The sequence below is a fragment of the Jaculus jaculus genome, chromosome 1 (genome assembly GCF_020740685.1).
Source record: "Jaculus jaculus isolate mJacJac1 chromosome 1, mJacJac1.mat.Y.cur, whole genome shotgun sequence".
Lineage (NCBI taxonomy): Eukaryota > Metazoa > Chordata > Mammalia > Rodentia > Dipodidae > Jaculus > Jaculus jaculus.
Window position 1 is genome coordinate 20657332 of NC_059102.1, and position 17123 is coordinate 20674454.

General features: G+C 46.5%; 1 protein-coding gene across 5 annotated transcripts in view; it reads left to right on the top strand.

The window, feature by feature from the left end:
• LOC101607061 (nebulin related anchoring protein) overlaps positions 1–17123 on the top strand; it is an 82678-nt gene that overhangs the window by 40459 nt on the left and 25096 nt on the right. For 4 of the 5 annotated variants that reach the window (XM_004659320.2, XM_004659319.2, XM_004659322.2 and 1 more), the window contains 9 exons: positions 3174–3272; positions 5723–5827; positions 6873–6980; positions 8929–9240; positions 10493–10597; positions 13564–13662; positions 15199–15303; positions 15613–15720; positions 16254–16367. In XM_004659320.2, the coding sequence (XP_004659377.2) occupies positions 3174–3272; positions 5723–5827; positions 6873–6980; positions 8929–9240; positions 10493–10597; positions 13564–13662; positions 15199–15303; positions 15613–15720; positions 16254–16367 (1155 nt within the window). The remainder of the gene's footprint in view (positions 1–3173; positions 3273–5722; positions 5828–6872; positions 6981–8928; positions 9241–10492; positions 10598–13563; positions 13663–15198; positions 15304–15612; positions 15721–16253; positions 16368–17123) is intronic. The other variant, XM_045155554.1, reaches the window with a different exon arrangement.

Below are 17123 nucleotides of genomic sequence, written 5' to 3' on the forward strand. Positions count from 1 at the left end.
ACAATGCTCAGCTCAATTTATTTTTTAAAATATTTATTTATTTGAGAGGGAGAGAGAATGGTCATGCCAGGACCTCCAGCTATGGCAAATGAACTCCAGATGCAAATGCCACCCTGTGCATCTGGCTTACCCAGACGCTGAGGAATCAAACCTGGTCCCCAGGCTCTGCAGGCAAGCACCTTAACTGCTAAGCCATCTTCCCAGCGCTTGATTTATTTTAAAACACAATTGCACCCAAAGAATAATTTAGCATGGAAAGACTGTACAGATAGAATACTTGAAAATCCATAATCCAAAAATGCCTCAGAACCCAAACTGCTGTATATGTGTGAGTGTGTGGGCATGTGTGTGAGTGTGTCTGTACGCAGAGGCCAGAGAACAACCATGGACATTTCTCCTTAGGAATGCTGCCCACCTTTTATCGTGTAAGGTCCTTCATTAGCCAGGAGCTCACCCAGGAATCTGCTCTTTCCACCTCCCTACTGTGGGTGTTACAGGTGCATACCACCATGTCTGGCTTTTTTACATGGGTTCTAGCAATTTAACGCAGGTCCTCATGCTTGCAAGACAAGCACTTTACCAACTAAAAACTATCTCCCCAGCTCACCAAAACATTTTCAACATCATAATGATATCACATAGAAAATTTCACACCGTGAACCCTGGCTTCATGAACAAAATCATCAAAATAGTGTATAATATACCTGAGTCTATATGTATAAGGTATAGGCAACATGAGCGAATTTACATTTGGGTCCCATCACCAAGATATCTCACTATGCATCAATATCCCCAAATCCAAAACGCTGAAAAACTTTTGGTCCCAAACATTTCAGATAAGGGATCCTCAACTGGAGATGCCCTTCTTGCACAAGGAGCATATGACTCCTTGAGAATCAGAGTCTGGTATTTGGAATAAATCTTCTCCACACTCACTATAAACATGGGACAAGGCACTGAGCCTTGCTGACCCTCTCTTCTCATATGGAAATGGATTGGCCAGCTCTAAGGCCCCTGCAGTTCTAAGCCTGGTCTCTTTATACCAGGAAAAGCTACACGGCAGCAGCAGGAGGAGGGCTTTTGAAGGACATTTCATTTGGGAGTGTGACTATTTCAGGAACTTTGTTTGGGATCTTCAAAGGAGATTCTTGATTCTGAACCAGGAAGGCTGAGTTGGCATTTCTTTTGCCAGAGACAATATTAGTTATAAAATTACCATCATTTATGGACTGGTAATAATTATTTAGTCACTACTTTGGTTGATTGATCAATATTGCTGTCTATTAGCCACAACTATCCTCTGATTAGATACTGTGATCATTCTGTTATTATTCCCATTTCTACCTTAAGAGAGTGAGACTTGTCACTCTTCAAGTCCACAGCAAACCAAGATCTGTACCCAGAATGTGCCCCAGCTCTTTCCCACCGGGCAATATTGCATCTCCAAATAAATGCTTTGTACCTTATTCTCATTTTCCACCACACTTACACTTCTCTCTGATAAAGATATTTGACATTTAAATATGTACAGAAGGAAGAAAGAAAAGGGTAATACATTGAGGTTCTTGGTGACACTTCGTTGAGACCAACTGACATCCAGGTGGAGTATTTCAGCCCCACCTTGGATCAGTGCGCAGTGAGGGTTCAGGAAGTTATTCCTTCAGCTCCATGTTTGTCTCATGTCCTGTGTTGACTGCTATTTTCTAAGCTCCTTGGGGGCCATGGGGATTTTTATCATCTTCACCTTTTAAAATAAACTATAATAGATTCTTGACTCCAAAGTAAATACTTAAAGTTTGACCAATGTCAGCTCTGGGTTGACTTGGAATTTCCAAGGGCTTAAGGACAATATGTCTTCCTTCTATTATGTGGTGATGGCATTTTCCTCTTAGGCACAGGAAGAAGGGAGGAAAGTCAGATGGCTCTTTGGCATCTTCTCTAGGTGTGTGTGTGTGTGTGTGTGTGTGTTTCCTTCTGAGCCAGTCTGACTCAGTTGGACTGAGTGTTCTCTTGTGTCCATGTCGTCCTCCTAGAGGGAGGACATTTTGAACCCCCAGTGTCCTCTTCACTGCTGTTGTCTACGGCTCTGGGAGTTTGGGTCACACTCGTCTCTGAGCTCATCCCTGGTCTCCTCACCGCTTGAGGCTGTTGCTTCAACATGCCGTACATGGGGGCTACCTTTCTCATCTAACTTGGGCAACTCCAGTGGAAAAGCCAGAGGAACTAATCTCCAGGAAAGACAAGAAGTCCCTGTGGGGGGACAGAATTAGCACATTTGAAAGTTTGCCAACTGATGACTGGCTGCTAATCAGGGACAGTGAAAACAAATCCTCGGTGATCTGGAAATGAGAGACCATGAGAGAATCTCATCTGACCTCTGACCTTCTGTCTGTGGCTCTTGGCATTCCTTCCTCCTTAGAGCTGGTGCTGCCTGAATAATCATGGGGTTACCATGGGCAGTGGGATGATACTGGCTCACACAGAAAGCAAAGCACTAAAGTCTACTCTTCTCCTCAGAAGAAAGGAGCTTCTATTACTTTCTTTGCTCATGAAGCAAAAGGGAATCAAGTTCATTGTTAAGTGACATATCCAAGCCATGAAACTGGAATAAGCTGGAGTGAGATTTGAACTTCCATCTTTTAAAAATAACACTTATTCATTTATTTATTTGAGAGAAAGAGAGAGAGAGGGAGCATTCTTGGGCCTCCAGCCACTACAAGTGAATTCCAGACACATGCACCACCTTGTGCATCTGGCTTATGTGGGTACTGGGGAATTGAACCTACGTCCTTAGGCTTTTCAGGCAAGTGCCTTAACCACTAAGCCATCTCTCCAGCCCAACTCCCATCTTTTGCAATTCTGAAATTCAAGTTTACTCCACCTCACCTTCCAATGCAGTCTTAGATTTATAAAATGAAAGCAACCCATTGTCCACAGTGAGATACATGATTTGCTGAGGGAAAACATTAAAGTTCCCATTCAGCAATAGCCACGAAAGCAAGCTCACCAGAACTGGCTGGCTTGGGCTGTGTGGTTCTGTCTCAGTGGCATGACCCACAAGAATGTTCCTCCAAGGAAATCTGTGGGCCTCAGAAAACGTGTGCTATGTTCATGTGTGTATGGTACAAAGGAGTGGATTGTCCTAATGCTGTGGTGTCCCTTTTCTCTAACAGAAAAACTACCGGCAGAGGGTCGATGAGCTGAAGTTCACTAGTGTGGCCGACAGCTCCCAGATGGAACATGCCAAGAAAAGCCAGGAACTGCAGAGTGGGGTGAGTCCTGGGCTGCCCGCTTTCCACAAGGTTGCTGTGTCATGGGCCTGGGAATCTCTGGGGACAACAGCAAGTGCTGCCCAGGCACGGCTCAGGAACCAAAGAGCTTTTCCCTTAAATAGGCCAGATCTGGCCTTCCTCAAGCTTCCAGGCTGCCTGAGAATCACGCTACAGCCTTTGTATTCTTCCCAACCCTCTTCTCTCCCGGCTATTAGATATGATGGATGCAGTATTGTTGTATTCCTTTTCTGCTACCAGCATTCCTTAGTTCCCTTCCTTCCTCCCTTCTTCCCTCTCTCCTTCTCTTCCTTCCTCCCTCCCTCCCTTCTTTCCTTCTTCCCTCCTTTCCTCCCTCTTCCCTCCCTTCCTTCATTCTTCCCTCTCTTCCTCCCCCCCTTTATTTCTTTTCTTTCTTGGTAGGCCCAGGCTGGTCTTGAAATTGCTATATAACTGAGGATGACCTTGAACTCCTGATTCTGCCTCCACCTTATGAATTTTGGGGTTAAGAGTGTGCAGCACCACACCTGGTTTTATGCAGCTCTGGAAACCTAACCCAGGGCTTCCTGCATGCTAAGCTGAACCACATCCCCAGCCCTCTTGTTTCTCTTTCTTTTCTCATCCAAGACTATAATTCTGGATTCAGTAGAGAATTGGAGGACAACATTTGCCTGTGAATGCATGAAAGTCACACTGTTTGAGCCCAAATATGAGAGGCGGGGCAGGTGCGCGTACATGATTGACAGATCAGTGTTCAACCCGGATGTGGTACCCTAGTTGTTCCAACCTGGGCAGGGCGTCCCAGGCTTTCCTGCCTAAACGTCCAGGTACATCTGACAGAAAGGATGCTATCAACACAAATCAGAGTCAGTAGAAAGCCACTGTTTGGAAACACATCTCAAGGGTAGTGGTGGTTGGGGGAGGAGGAGAAAGAACAGAATGTCCAGTTTCCATGGAGAAGCTCACTGTGCTGGCTTTCTGATCCCTGGGCACTTCCTGGTGTCAGCACCTACAGGCGTGTGAAGGTCGAACATGATGTGTGACATGCAGTTCCTCTCTGTCCCACTTGGAAACCCTCTAGGTGGGGTGTTTTTCTGTAGCAATAGAAAACATAGATGAGAACAAATTTAGGGAGGTCAGCGGCATTTCTAGGGAAAGATGTAAAAATGAAAAGCTTAGGAGAGTTTTTAAGCCGGGCAGTGGTGGCGCACGCCTTTAATCCCGGCACTCGGGAGGCAGAGGCAGGAGCATTGCCATGAGTTTGAGGCCACCCTGAGACTCCATAGTGTATTCCAGGTCAGCCTGAGCTAGAGCAAAACTTTACCTCATAAACAAAACAAAACAAAACAAACAAGGTTCTCCTGTCTCTGTCCACCCGATCCTAGGATTCCAGGCCCACACGACCTCTCCCGTCTTTGTACATGGGTTTTGGGAGTTCAACTCAGATTCTCATGCTTTCATAGCAACGCACTTTATGAAACAAGCCATCTCCCAGCCCTGAACTGTTTTTGGTAAATTGTATTATTACTCAATGTCTGGTTTGGTGGCTATACATTTGGTTTTCTTTTCTTTCCTTTTTCCTTTGGTGAGGTAGGGTCTCACTTACTTGAAACTCAATATATAGCCCAGACTGACCTGGGACTCTCAGCAGCTCTCCTGCCTCAGCCTGCTGAATGCTGAGGTTGCAGAACGTGTGTGTGTGTGTGTGTGCACGCTCATGTGTGTAGTGTCTTTGTCTTTGCATGTGTATGTGGAAGCCAGAGGTTGATGTCTGGTGTTTACCCCAGTTGCTCTCATTGACACCAGGCTCACCAAGTCAGCTAGTCTTGCTATCCACTGAGACCCAGGGATTCTCCAGTCTCTGCCTCCCCAGGACTGATATTAAAGACATGCATCATGGTGCCAGGATTTGATACGGCTCCTGAAGCTCCAAACTCAGTTCCTCATGGTTACACAGCAAGCATTTTGCCCACTGAACCATCTCCTCAGCTCCATATATTTGGGTTTTTTTAAGCAATATATGATATACTATTTAATCTTATTTGAGTACAGTATTGCAATTTGATACAATGTACAATGATCAAATCCTGATAATTAGTATTTCCATTTTTTCAAATATGATTTCTACATACATTTCTCCTTTAGAAATATAAAATCTAAAATCAACTGCTGAAGACTATAGTTTGCCTATAGTACTATTTCCCTCCAGCTGGATGCACCCTCTCTCCTTGCTCCATCCCCTTTCCATCCTATAGTGACTTAATTCTACTCTCCACTTCTAACGTAATCAACCTTTCCAGATTCCACAACTCAGCGAAAGCATGTTCCTTCCTTTCTATGCCTGGCTTATTCCGTTTACCACAGTGTCCTGCAATTCCATCGAAGTTTCCCAAATTGTGGTGGGATTCCCACTTCTTCTCTCCTTCACTCTTGCCGCTGCTCTCTCCCAACAGGTGGCTTACAAGGCAGGAAATGAACAATTTGTCCATCAGTACACCATCAGCAAAGAGGAGCCTCTCTTCTTACAGGCCCGGGCCAATGCTGCTCAGCTCAGTGAGGTACAAGAGGGGGTGGGCAGCTGTGGATCCCACTCCCCTGTGTCTGTGGCCACCTGGTCACCAAACACACTCGCCACATGGTTGATGTCTACGTCAACTCAGTTTATAAGCATCTACTCATCCCAGCAGATCTGGTTCCTAACTAGTGTGTTAGGAGAGAGGCAGACCACCTTTCTAGCAATGGCTGGTGGGGCACTTACTTAAGGCAATGAACAGATCGTGAGGTCGGAGAGATAGTTATTCTGGAGGTCAGAGCTGAGCAATGGCAGAAGGGAGTTCAGATGCTGCCTCCAAATGTCATTTGATTCTCAGTCCTTCTATTTCCAGGCATGTGACCTTGGGACAGTTCTTTACTCCCACTTGTCCTTTTAGAAAAAGAGACTAATACCAGCCCTTGCTTGCTATGGTGGCCAAAGCGTCACAGAGTGTGTATGCATGACTGCAGTGGTGACTGTCCACGGTCCATTCTCTTCCTCCTGGTGTGCCTCTCCTCATCTCTCTCCATGAGGCTCTCGAGTGACTGGGGTCACTCTGGGAATTGGTGGGGTGGAGGAGTGGAAAGAGAAGCAGAAGCTGAGATGATTTTCACACAGAAAGGAGTGAAGGTCTTTCAGAGGAAAGCTCTTCATCCTGGAGGCAGGAGCAAGAGAGGGAGTGGGAAGGATAAAGAAAGGCCCAGGGGGTACTGGAGGCTGGGGAGGTGGCAGCAAAGAGGAAGGAGAGCACCCAATATTTTGCTGCTGGGGTGTGCGGATGGCACACACACTTTCCATTACTGTGGCATGAAATGTTGTTCCATCTTGGCATGTCTTTGAGGCTCTATGAAGACTCCTGGGGAGTTTTAAAAAGCCTTTGGCAGTTCAGCTTATGCTTCTCTTTACCAATGCTGATGTGTCCAGAGGCCTGGTCGCACCCAGGCTATGACAGTCTAGGGCCCTACCTTCTTAGGGAAGGATGCCATGGCTGCTGTCTTTTTTGAAAGGCCACCAGTTGAGAAACCCTCTCACTTGAAGATGACTGCTTTTCTCCTAAATCTCTCCTCCAGAAACTGTACAAGAGCAGCTGGGAAAACCAGAAGGCAAAAGGGTTTGAGCTACGCCTCGACTCCCTAACCTTCCTCACAGCTAAAGCAAAGAGGGACCTGGCCAGCGAGGTGAGTCCATCTCCAACTTGAGCAAGAGACGCGAAATCCTGCTGCCTCGTGTGTGGCAGATTCCTCATCTCCCCGAACCCCAGAGTTCTTGAGGGAGATGAGAATCGTAACAAGCCCCACAGCCCTGCCTGCAGTGAGCAAGCTGGTGCCATGCAATGGTTTCCACCAACTAGAAACTTCTTATTGTCAGTGTCACCATCCAGTGACCTTCTTTTTCGCCTGTCACTTGCCACCATTGGGGAGGTGGTTTGCCTTGTCTGGAAAGCTGCTAGTTGCACAATGATTGTGAGGAAGTGAAATGAATTGACGAATATCAAGTGTGTTATAGCCCAGTGAGGTCTTTTGGAGTCTGGTGGGATGTGAGCAGCCAGAGTTTAAACAAAACTTGATTTCATTTAAAAAAAAAAAAGTCTTGCTTGAAAGAAAGAGAGGTGGGGCTGGGCATGGGGGCACATACCTATAATTCCAGCATTCAGGAGGGAAAGACAGGAGGAACAGCAGTTCGAGGCCAACCTAGGTTACACAGTAAACGCAAGACAAGGATGGACTGCATAAGACCCCCATGGCAATATGTATGTATGTATGTACGTATGTATGTATGTATATATACATAGACATATACATACAGTCACATTCACATTGCTGGTAGAAATCACCCAACCAAGAGTAGCTTCTGGGAAAAAAGAGATTTATTTTGGCTTACAGGCTCTAGGGAAGCTCCATGATGGCAGGGGAAAACAGTGGCATGAGCAGAGGGTGGACATCTCCCCCTGGCCAACGTAAGGTGGACAACAGGAACAGGAGAGTGTGCCAAACACTGGCATGGGGAAACTGGCTATAACACCTATAAGCCCACCCCCAACAATACACTGCCTCCAGAAGGCATTAATTTCCATTGCCATAAGTTGGGGAACCTAGCATCCAGAACACCTAAGTTTATGAGGGACCCCTGAATCAAACCACCACACATGCCTATATGAATGTATGTATATGCATATATATGGAGAGAGAGAGACAGAGAGAGACTTGGTAACACGGTTGATTTATAGTCTATTACATGCCCTGCTCTAATCCAGTCTGCGGATACACGCACTTGACTGGGGCTTATCAGGGGTTTGTCCCGTGCTGGCTCCCGGGAACTAGTGGCGGGCGTGGATGCTCTTGTGAGCAGCGAGAAGCATTTCCTACAGCCCAACAGTGACGCTGTGGAAACAGCGCCGCACAGTAAGAGTGCCTCATCCCCTCCGGCCGTTTCCCCATCTACATTCTCCCGGCCCTCACTGCTCTTGTGTAACTGTTTTGTTTTGTGTTCAGGCAACATACCCTGTTTTTCTCCATCCCCACACCCTAAAAGCTCTTTTTTTCTTTCTCACTTCATGACTGCTTTTTATTTATAGAATGTTCTCAGTAGTAAGTATAAAGGTGGCTTTCGTAGAAACAGCAGGCCAAATTAAATGAAATTGAAAGACAGATCTCAAATAATTAGGGAAGGGATGGAATCTCACAGAAATTTGATAAAGTCTCTTACCATAGAGTCACATTCAGTGGAGCTTAGAGCTTTCTGTCAACCAAAGTGAAACAGGAAAAACTGGGTGGTGATATTTTTTATTTTACAAATTGATGAAAAAAGATGATGTATATGTTGCCCTAACTCTCTCTAACTCTACTAGGATTTATTTATTTATTTATTTAGTTATTCATTGTTTTCCAAGGTAGGTAGTGTCTCACTGTAGCCCAGGCTGACCTGGAATTCACTATGGAGTCTCAGGATGGCCTCGAACTCATAGCAATCCTCCTACCTCTGCCTCCCGAGTGCTGGGATTAAAGGCGTGCGCAACCACGCCCGCCCAGTCAGATGTCTTTCAGTTAACTCTCGCGCATGCAGCTTAATGCTTGCCGACTCCGTCAGGGAATTCTCATGCACTCCCGCTCTGTGGCTCCCATTCAGGTGAAGTACAAGGAGGATTACGAAAGGTCCAGAGGGAAACTCATCGGAGCACAGAGCGCACAAGGGGATTCAAAGCTGAGCCACTCTCTGCAGATGTCCAAGCTGCAGAGCGAACTGGAGTACAAGAAGGGCTTCGAGGATGCAAAATCCCAGTGCCACGTCTCCCTGGACATGATCCACCTCGCGCACGCTCGCCAGGCTCAGAGCTTGGCCACGGACATAGGCTACAGGACGGCGTCGCGCCACTTTACAGCTTTGCCCACGGACATGAAGGTGGAGTGGGCCAAGAAGGCCTACGGCCTGCAGAGTGATGTAAGTGCTGAGCGTGCACGTGCACGTGTCTGCGCGTGTGCACGCGTGTGTGTGTGCTGGTGCGGGGTTCCCCCAGCCCCTACTAGACAATAGTTTATGTTCACTGAACGCCTGTTTCTGAACCCCTCAGTGGAATCCCTTTCATATCCTTGTGATCTAATGTTAACTCTAGCCAATTTTAGGTTCTGCACCAACAGACAGAAATCATATGGCTATATTTTTCCTTCTCGAAATCCTGATCCACATATTTTCTAGGTTTTCTTTTGCTGCTGGAGGAAAATATATTTGTGATATATATTCTCAGCCGTGGTCAGCTATCAAGAGTCGCTGATAATTTGTTCCAACGTTAGCAGTTCTCGTTTTTAGAAGAAGAATCAGGAACCCCCTTCTCCTTCTTCGTTATGTCCCCTCTTTGCTTCTGTCTGCTTGCTGTATTTGGTTAACTCTTGTAATAGAATGTGGATGAGTGGGGCAACTCTAGCTTGCTAGCTACCTAGCTTGGCTGCTATACGTAGGTGCGTCTGTGTGTGCGCGTGTGTGTGCGCGCGCAGGCACCTCTTCATGGCAGAGCTGTTTAATGAGAGAGAGATAGATGAAATGCTAACTTTAGGAAAGTGCTCACTTGTCTATAATCACACCACCCCAAATGCGCCCAATTTTGTCTGACCTCAAAAGCGAAGCAGAGTCGGGCCTGGCTAGTACTTGGATGGGGGAAAGTGCTCACTTAAACAACTTTCATTGAAACTATTGATTCTGACTCAGCGTCAAGTAAAGGAAGGAGAGCGATCCTCTCCCTACCCCCTACCACAATAGAAGGAAGGAATTGGCGCCATGGGGAGCCCTGGATATCTTATGAACGTCCATCCTCAGATCTGTTATGAATCCTTACTTTCTTCTTCCTTGCATGTCATTTCAAACAAGGAAGCCAGTCATCGGCAATGGGGATGATGAACCTGTCCCAAGCTATACCTGAGTCTCCAGTGAGGGCCAAGGTTGACTGGGCCCCTCCAGCTCTTTCCCGACTAGTGTTGGGTGTGGTCTAAGGCAGCCATCCACAGGGAGGGCTCTGATGAAAGAGGAAGTTAATTTGTATGTGGGTGCCCTACCCGTGACTCTGCAGAAACCAGCAAGACAAGGTGCATGTGACTGACTCTGCTGGTGCCCTGAGCACACTGGAGCTGGGAACAGCCCTTTGACTGTGCGCACCCCGACGATGGCCTTCCTTTTCTCTCCTTTCTTCCCCCTTTGTCAGAACCAATACAGGGCAGATGTGAAGTGGATGAAAGGCGCGGGCTGGGTCGCCACCGGGTCATTAAATGTGGAGCAGGCGAAGAAGGCAGGAGAACTCATTAGTGAGGTGAGATTCCCTGACAGCGTGTAACAGGCCTGGCTGCATTAGGCGTGCAGCGTTTCTGTATAAAATTAAAATAATTTCCACTCAAAAGGCGAAGAAAAAGGCAAAGCCACATGAAAGGGCTTCCAAACCCAGACTAGGGCTGGTAATTAGAGAGAAACCACATACCAAACACACACCAGTAGGGGCCTGTAGTGCCCCGGCAAAAACAAAGTGGGTGACAAATGGTATTATGAATAGTAATGACAATCAAACGGAGCTCAATTGCTACCCACCAACTTACCTTTTTAATGAAGCAACACGGGAGAGATGATGAAAGGACACACTCACCGCACCAGAAGCCCTTTGGTGACTTTATATAGATTTCCCTCCGCCCTGTCTGGCACCGTGTAAACAGTTTTGGGATTTCATCCACGTGCTGTCCAATATGGTGACATGGTTGGTTCTTTCTTGTGGGAGGGGTTGTCTCACTTCTACCGTGTTTCAATTGCAGTCTTGCCAATGTGCAGCTGCCCTAGCTGGACCCCGAGGCACTGCTGCTTATGAAAACGGCAGATCACGCACACTCCACGGCAGTTTCCTTGAGTATCAGTATCGGAGGTTCTATCAGCAGTTTGTTTCTGCATCGACACTGTTGAGATTTCACACATTCTTTCTCGTACGATGCTGGCCTGGGTCTCACAGCTTGTCTAGTAGTTTCTCTGGCTTCTCGATGCCCATCGCAACTTTTGCAGGGTTTTGAAAACCAGAAGGGTTGCAGACATTGGCAGATGTCCTCTAGGGGGCACACTTGCTTCTGGCTAGGCATCACAGGCTGGGCTAGCTCAAGCTCACACTATCAAACCCCTTAGGACTCCTCCTCTACTTGTCTGTGTAGAGAGAGGCTTGTGCAGAAGGCAAGTGACCATTCAGGTGCCCTTAGGATAGGCAAGTCTTTCTAGACTTTTCAGGATAGTGAGGAAACTATAGTGGTTATAGGCCTGAACACTTGAGTGGGCACAATGAACCTCTTGGGACTTTATTTGAAGAGAAATTCTTATTCATTCATTCATTCATTCATTTATTTGAGAGAGAGAGAGAAAGAGAAAGAGGGAGGGAGGGAGAGAGAGAAAATGAGTGGGAGCATCAGGGCCTTCAGCTGCTACAAACGTACTCCAGACGCATGTGCCACCTTGTGCATCTGGCTTACGTGGGTCCTGGGTAGTTGAACCTGGGCCCTTAGGCTTTGCAAGCAAGTGCTTTAACCGCTAAGCCATCTCTCTAGCCCTGAAGAGACATTCTCAGCAAACACATCATCAAAACAGAAACATGTCTGTGTTGGTTTGGCCATCGCACCTGCTCAGGGTTGCTATTTTCCACAGAGCTGCATTCTAGTTACCTGATGCATTGCAGAGTGGCTGGCAAAAGTTGCCTCACTCTGAGTGGGCAAGTGTTTAGTGACCTTGCTTAGTCGTCCCTCAGGATTCAAAGGATCCTGGGGACAGTATTTTCCTAAATAGTTCAGCTTGGTTAAGGAAAGGCCATCTTTGGAGCAGGAACATGAAAAATGATGGGAGCAATATTTAGGGGTGAAGGTCTGAAATTCTCAGTATCAGGCCCACTCAAAAGAGCGCACGTCAGCCTCCGGGGTGATCTCTGCACATGTCTCAGTCTTGTGCCACAGAATCTTTGGGAGTCATTTACTCCTTAGCTGTCTTAATTTCTCATTTGTCACCTTGCACACTTTCTCAAGAAATGTGCTTATTTTTTTCTTAATGCCCTAGCTTCAGACCAGACTCAAACTTCAGTAAGTGAGGCAAAACATATTTTAGCAACATTTCCTTATTACCTCATTGCAGGCTGGGATAACTTTTAGAGAGAATGCCAGACAGTGTGAAAAGGTCACATGCCTGCACATGTACACACACATGTGTAACACATACACACACTTATTTTTTAAAACAAGGTCAGAACAGTTTTGTTTTTTTTTTCTGAAAAGCACCAGGCAGTTTATATAGTTTCAGCCTTGCAGGTTGCATGATTTCCATCGTAAGCAGCTGCCTAACAGCTGTAGACAGTATGTGTAAATGAAGAAGTATGGCTATGTTCCAGTAAAACTTTATTTACAAACAAAAACAAAAACAGGTGCCAGGCTCGATGTCGCTGAATGTAAGATAATCTAGTACAATATGCGAAACTCCAAGCAGATAAATGAGCAGATTTTATAAAATAGTCATTTGATTCAGGAAAACACAAACCCCACAGTGCCATTAAAATAACATTTTAGTCCCTATACAAGGTACTTGGATAATTAATGGAAGCATGATTTTCAGAATTGAGTACCTGTATCTTTTTCCAACATTTCAATTTTTGTTGCTTTTTGTCTTGTTTGTTCCATGTCTTTCAAACTGTGAAATGACGACTCCTTTCAATATCAGCCCCTACATCTTTATTGTAATATCTTGAAGAATTATTACATATGCTAACTGGACCTGATTCTAAAGAGACTGCATAGTACTTTACTTACCCCATGGAATGTTAAATGCAAGGGTTTCCACTGTGACAATGGCAAGTCCTTTAGTGGAAGGAAAACATGAAACTTCAATGGAGAAATGTGACTAGGAGATGTTCTCTTTTCTCCTTAGAAGAGCCAACCTAAGATATGTAAACAATTGCGACAGTATTTGAAGCCTCTAAAAAGAATCATTTTCTAAGTGTGTGTCTCCTACAGTATTTTTACTGGTATAACCTAATTTTGAGATGTTGTCTTTGCACCAGGTAGAAATACTTTAATGTTAATTGACATGAGGTTATTCTTAAATTGAAACAAATATTAACCTGAAGGCACCTAGGAGATAAAAATGGAGGAAGCAGAATAATAATTATGTTCACAAATTCACTCTAATCTCGAGCAACCTATGATTTTCTCTTTCAAATGGCATGAAAGAGCAGCACAAAATTTACAGCTTTGATCTTTTCCTGCTCAACAGAAGAAATACCGTCAGCATCCAGATGCTTTGAAGTTTACCAGTATTAAAGACACTCCGGAGATGGTCCAGGCCAGAATTAGTTATACCCAAGCCGTGGATGTAAGTGATAATGTATATACATTATGACTCTGAGAGGGGGTTCTTCTTTCAACGGTGTGATTGAAGCGGAGGGGATCTTGGGCTTGCTCCTTCTGTCGTCTTGAGGATGAAGGGGCTCCTTGTCCTTTTTTGAGGCTCCCCTTAGCAGGGGGTGCTTCCTTATTAGGATGCAAATGAGGCATTCCTGCACTTAGGGTGCCAAGTGGGGCTCCACACCCCACGGCTCCATGATGCTCTGCTTCCTTCCATTTGCGTGTCTTGAGGGGTTGTCTCTGGTGAGGCCTTTTTCCCCTTGCTCTTTTATTTCAAAGTGGTGTCTTTATAGCTAGAACTCGAATTCTTGAATTCATAGCTGGAGCTGGAATTCTCGCTAATTGGAATATGGGAGCCGTGCTTAAGGTTCTTTGAGACCCAAGGCCAGGAATGGTTGCTGCTTTCTCAATCAATTTCCCAGGCTTTGAAAATAATCTGGGTTTTATTTGTAGATATTACTCCAACCGTTGAGCTGTTTCCTATACTCTGTTTATCACAGGAAACCAAAACTTTGACCAGCACCCACCCGGTTTGCTAGTCAAAATGGAACAATGAGGTCCTCTAAAAACTCACTTTAGTACCCGGATTAGCTTGCTCTGTTTGTTGATTCTACTGAGAGGAGCCCACGGAGCTTTGAATGAGGCTGAGGCAGATTTGGAAATATCTGTGACCCCCCCCCAAATTCCCACAGAGAAAATTCACAATGCTTGGGGTATCAAAATTTCCTCTATGGCTTTGAGCACCCCCGAAGACGGTGCCTGTCAGAATATGTGACGGGGATTTTTCAGTTCTGGATTTAGGAATTGATTATTTCTTGTTCTTCAGCCTGTCAGAATCAAACTGAGTTCTGAGAAACAGCCAAAGGAGAGTTTCTATGAAGCAAAACACTTGCGCTGTCCTTACCCTAATCAACTCTAGGGGGCACTGCTGTGATATGTAGAAACACATCTGATAAGATTTGGGCTGGAAAAAAAAAACTGGTTTAGAAACTTTCTTTGGTGGCTGATGGCAACTCTAGATGTCATTGCAAGCTAGGAGGATATCAGAAGGCCAAGCCAGAGTTCTGGATCAAGAGAACCCAGGCCCAAGAATCCTGGAGGTGGGGGGACAGAATGAGGGTAGAGGTGGGCTTGGAGGAACCCTATCTGCGGAGAGCCACCTCCCATGTCTCTCAGGTGCCTTTTGTGTTCCGGCACGTTCTCTCCCAACTGTGGTTAACAACCGAATGAGTCTAGAGCTCATTCTCGCCATTGACCCTTGTCTCGGGAGTGGAGCGTTCATGGAGGACAGTTTCAGTTGCCTTGCTGTGAGCTGGGAGGTGCAGCTGGCGGGAGGGACACACATGTCACTGCGCCCGCTATGGAATCTGTGTGGGGGCAGCGGGCCACTATCACATCTCTGTGGGGGTCACGACAGTTGTGTCTGGAATGGAACTTGGCTCCTGGGTACCCAGGGTAAGGCGGGAGCTCCAGGTTTAATACAAAAATCTCTGTCTGCCCACAGAGGCTGTACAAGGAACAAGGAGAAACCATAAAGCATCACTACACGCAGACCGCTGACCTACCTGAAGTCTTGTTGGCCAAGCTGAATGCCATGAACATGAGTGAGGTGAGGCTGGCGAGAGGGACCCTGCATTCCCTGACGGAAGGGCATTGATTATAAAGATGCCTTTATGGGCAAGCATGGGACCCTATGTCAGCATCATCTTGATAAAACCCTTCTCCTCCGTGGCTTGGCAAGGTTGGGAGGGAGGCAGGAGCTGATGTGAATAGTCCGTTCTAATGCACAGGGATCTCTGGCCCAATCATAACAAACTACATTCATGTTTTGGGAAACCAGAAGTTAAGAGGCCAGCAAGTCCCGTGAAGTCCTTCACTCGTGCCTATCTTCCCCCTTCCCCCCCGCCCCCCCCCCCAGACCCGTTATAAGGAGTCGTGGAGCCGACTTCGAGACGGTGGCTACAAGCTGAGGTTGGATGCCATTCCATTCCAGGCAGCGAAGGCTTCCGGTGAAATCATCAGTGATGTGAGGATCTAATGTCGTGACAGTGTCGAAGCCAAACCCAGCTTCCGTTCTCTTGCCTCCCTATCCCCTGCCTTCTTTTGCCTGTGGGTAATATCCTCTTCTCTCCCAACTGACTGGGCTAGGGCCATCAGATAATGGCCAGGGAGAAAGAACACATCTTACAACAACAAAAATTCCCTAGCCTGGGGTTCAAAGCTGAAAGCTGGACTGTAAACATGGAACCTGGGCAGATGAAATATACCAAGAGCTTTCACAAAGCCCGTCTGTGAAGAGGCCGGGAACAATGCAGGCACCTTCTCCCAGCCTGGGCCGCCCAAGTGCTGAGGCGTCCTGCCATTTCAAATCGGAGCCCTTTAGTCATTGGGAGTCTTGCATATGAAAGAATAGACCTTTTGACGACTCCTGCACGCGTTTGCTTTTAACTCACCCAGTTACTGTCAAAAGAACAAAACATTTTCGCCCAATACCCACCTCTTCCATTCCGTGTCCCTTGTCCCTGAGCTGTTACTCTCTCCCGCTCTCTTTCCCTTTAGTACAAATACAAAGAGGCATTTGAGAGAATGAAAGGACAGATGCTTGGCTCCCGGAGCTTGCAAGATGACCTCAGCCTTGCACATTCAGTACATGCGACCTCACTGCAGAGTGATGTAAGTGGGAGGAATTGCAAGGAAACCATGGGGCCCACCTAAGGATGCTCGTGGCTCTGCCAGCTGAGGCTATCGGTCCCTGGAAGTGGGTGTCCGTTCTGTGGCCGACTTGCATTGTAGCATTAAGCCTCTGGGCATCAGCTTCTCTCCCCCCACAAAATGAGGTTGGATTGGTGGGCCTCCTTGTTCCTGTCTGGACTGGGAATCCTTTGACTTGGACTAGTGGTCACTAATGGACGGGGAGAGGACAGTAGGATTGATTTGGCCTGCAGAGGTATTTGGTCTGCGGAATGGGTTGCTTGAAAACATTGAGAAGTGAAAAAGGCTTTTACATGGACGTTCTAGACTACTTGCCAGAAGCTAAACTGGATGCCTAAAGGCTAGAGTCAGTTGAAGTTGCTTCTTCCCAGCTCTGTGTAGATGGGGTCTGCGTTCACCTGGTCACACATGTGTACACACACACACACAGCATTCTTTCCTTGTTTGTGCTTCCAGAAAGGCAGGCATCTGAGTTGCTACCACCCTCTGATAGCTGATTATGACCCTCAGTAAAGTGGTACGTGTGTGCATATGTGATTTCCTTGCATTTGTATGAGCTGGTTTAATGTCAGGGATGAGATTTGTGTCCATCCAACACATTACAGAGGACCAGCCACTGTCATGTGCAGAATTTCGTTTCACCACCAGATCGGGTCTAGGAGCTCTGCCAGGTCTCCGTCTGGCTTACTGGTAACAAAGCCAAGATGCTGAATGGCT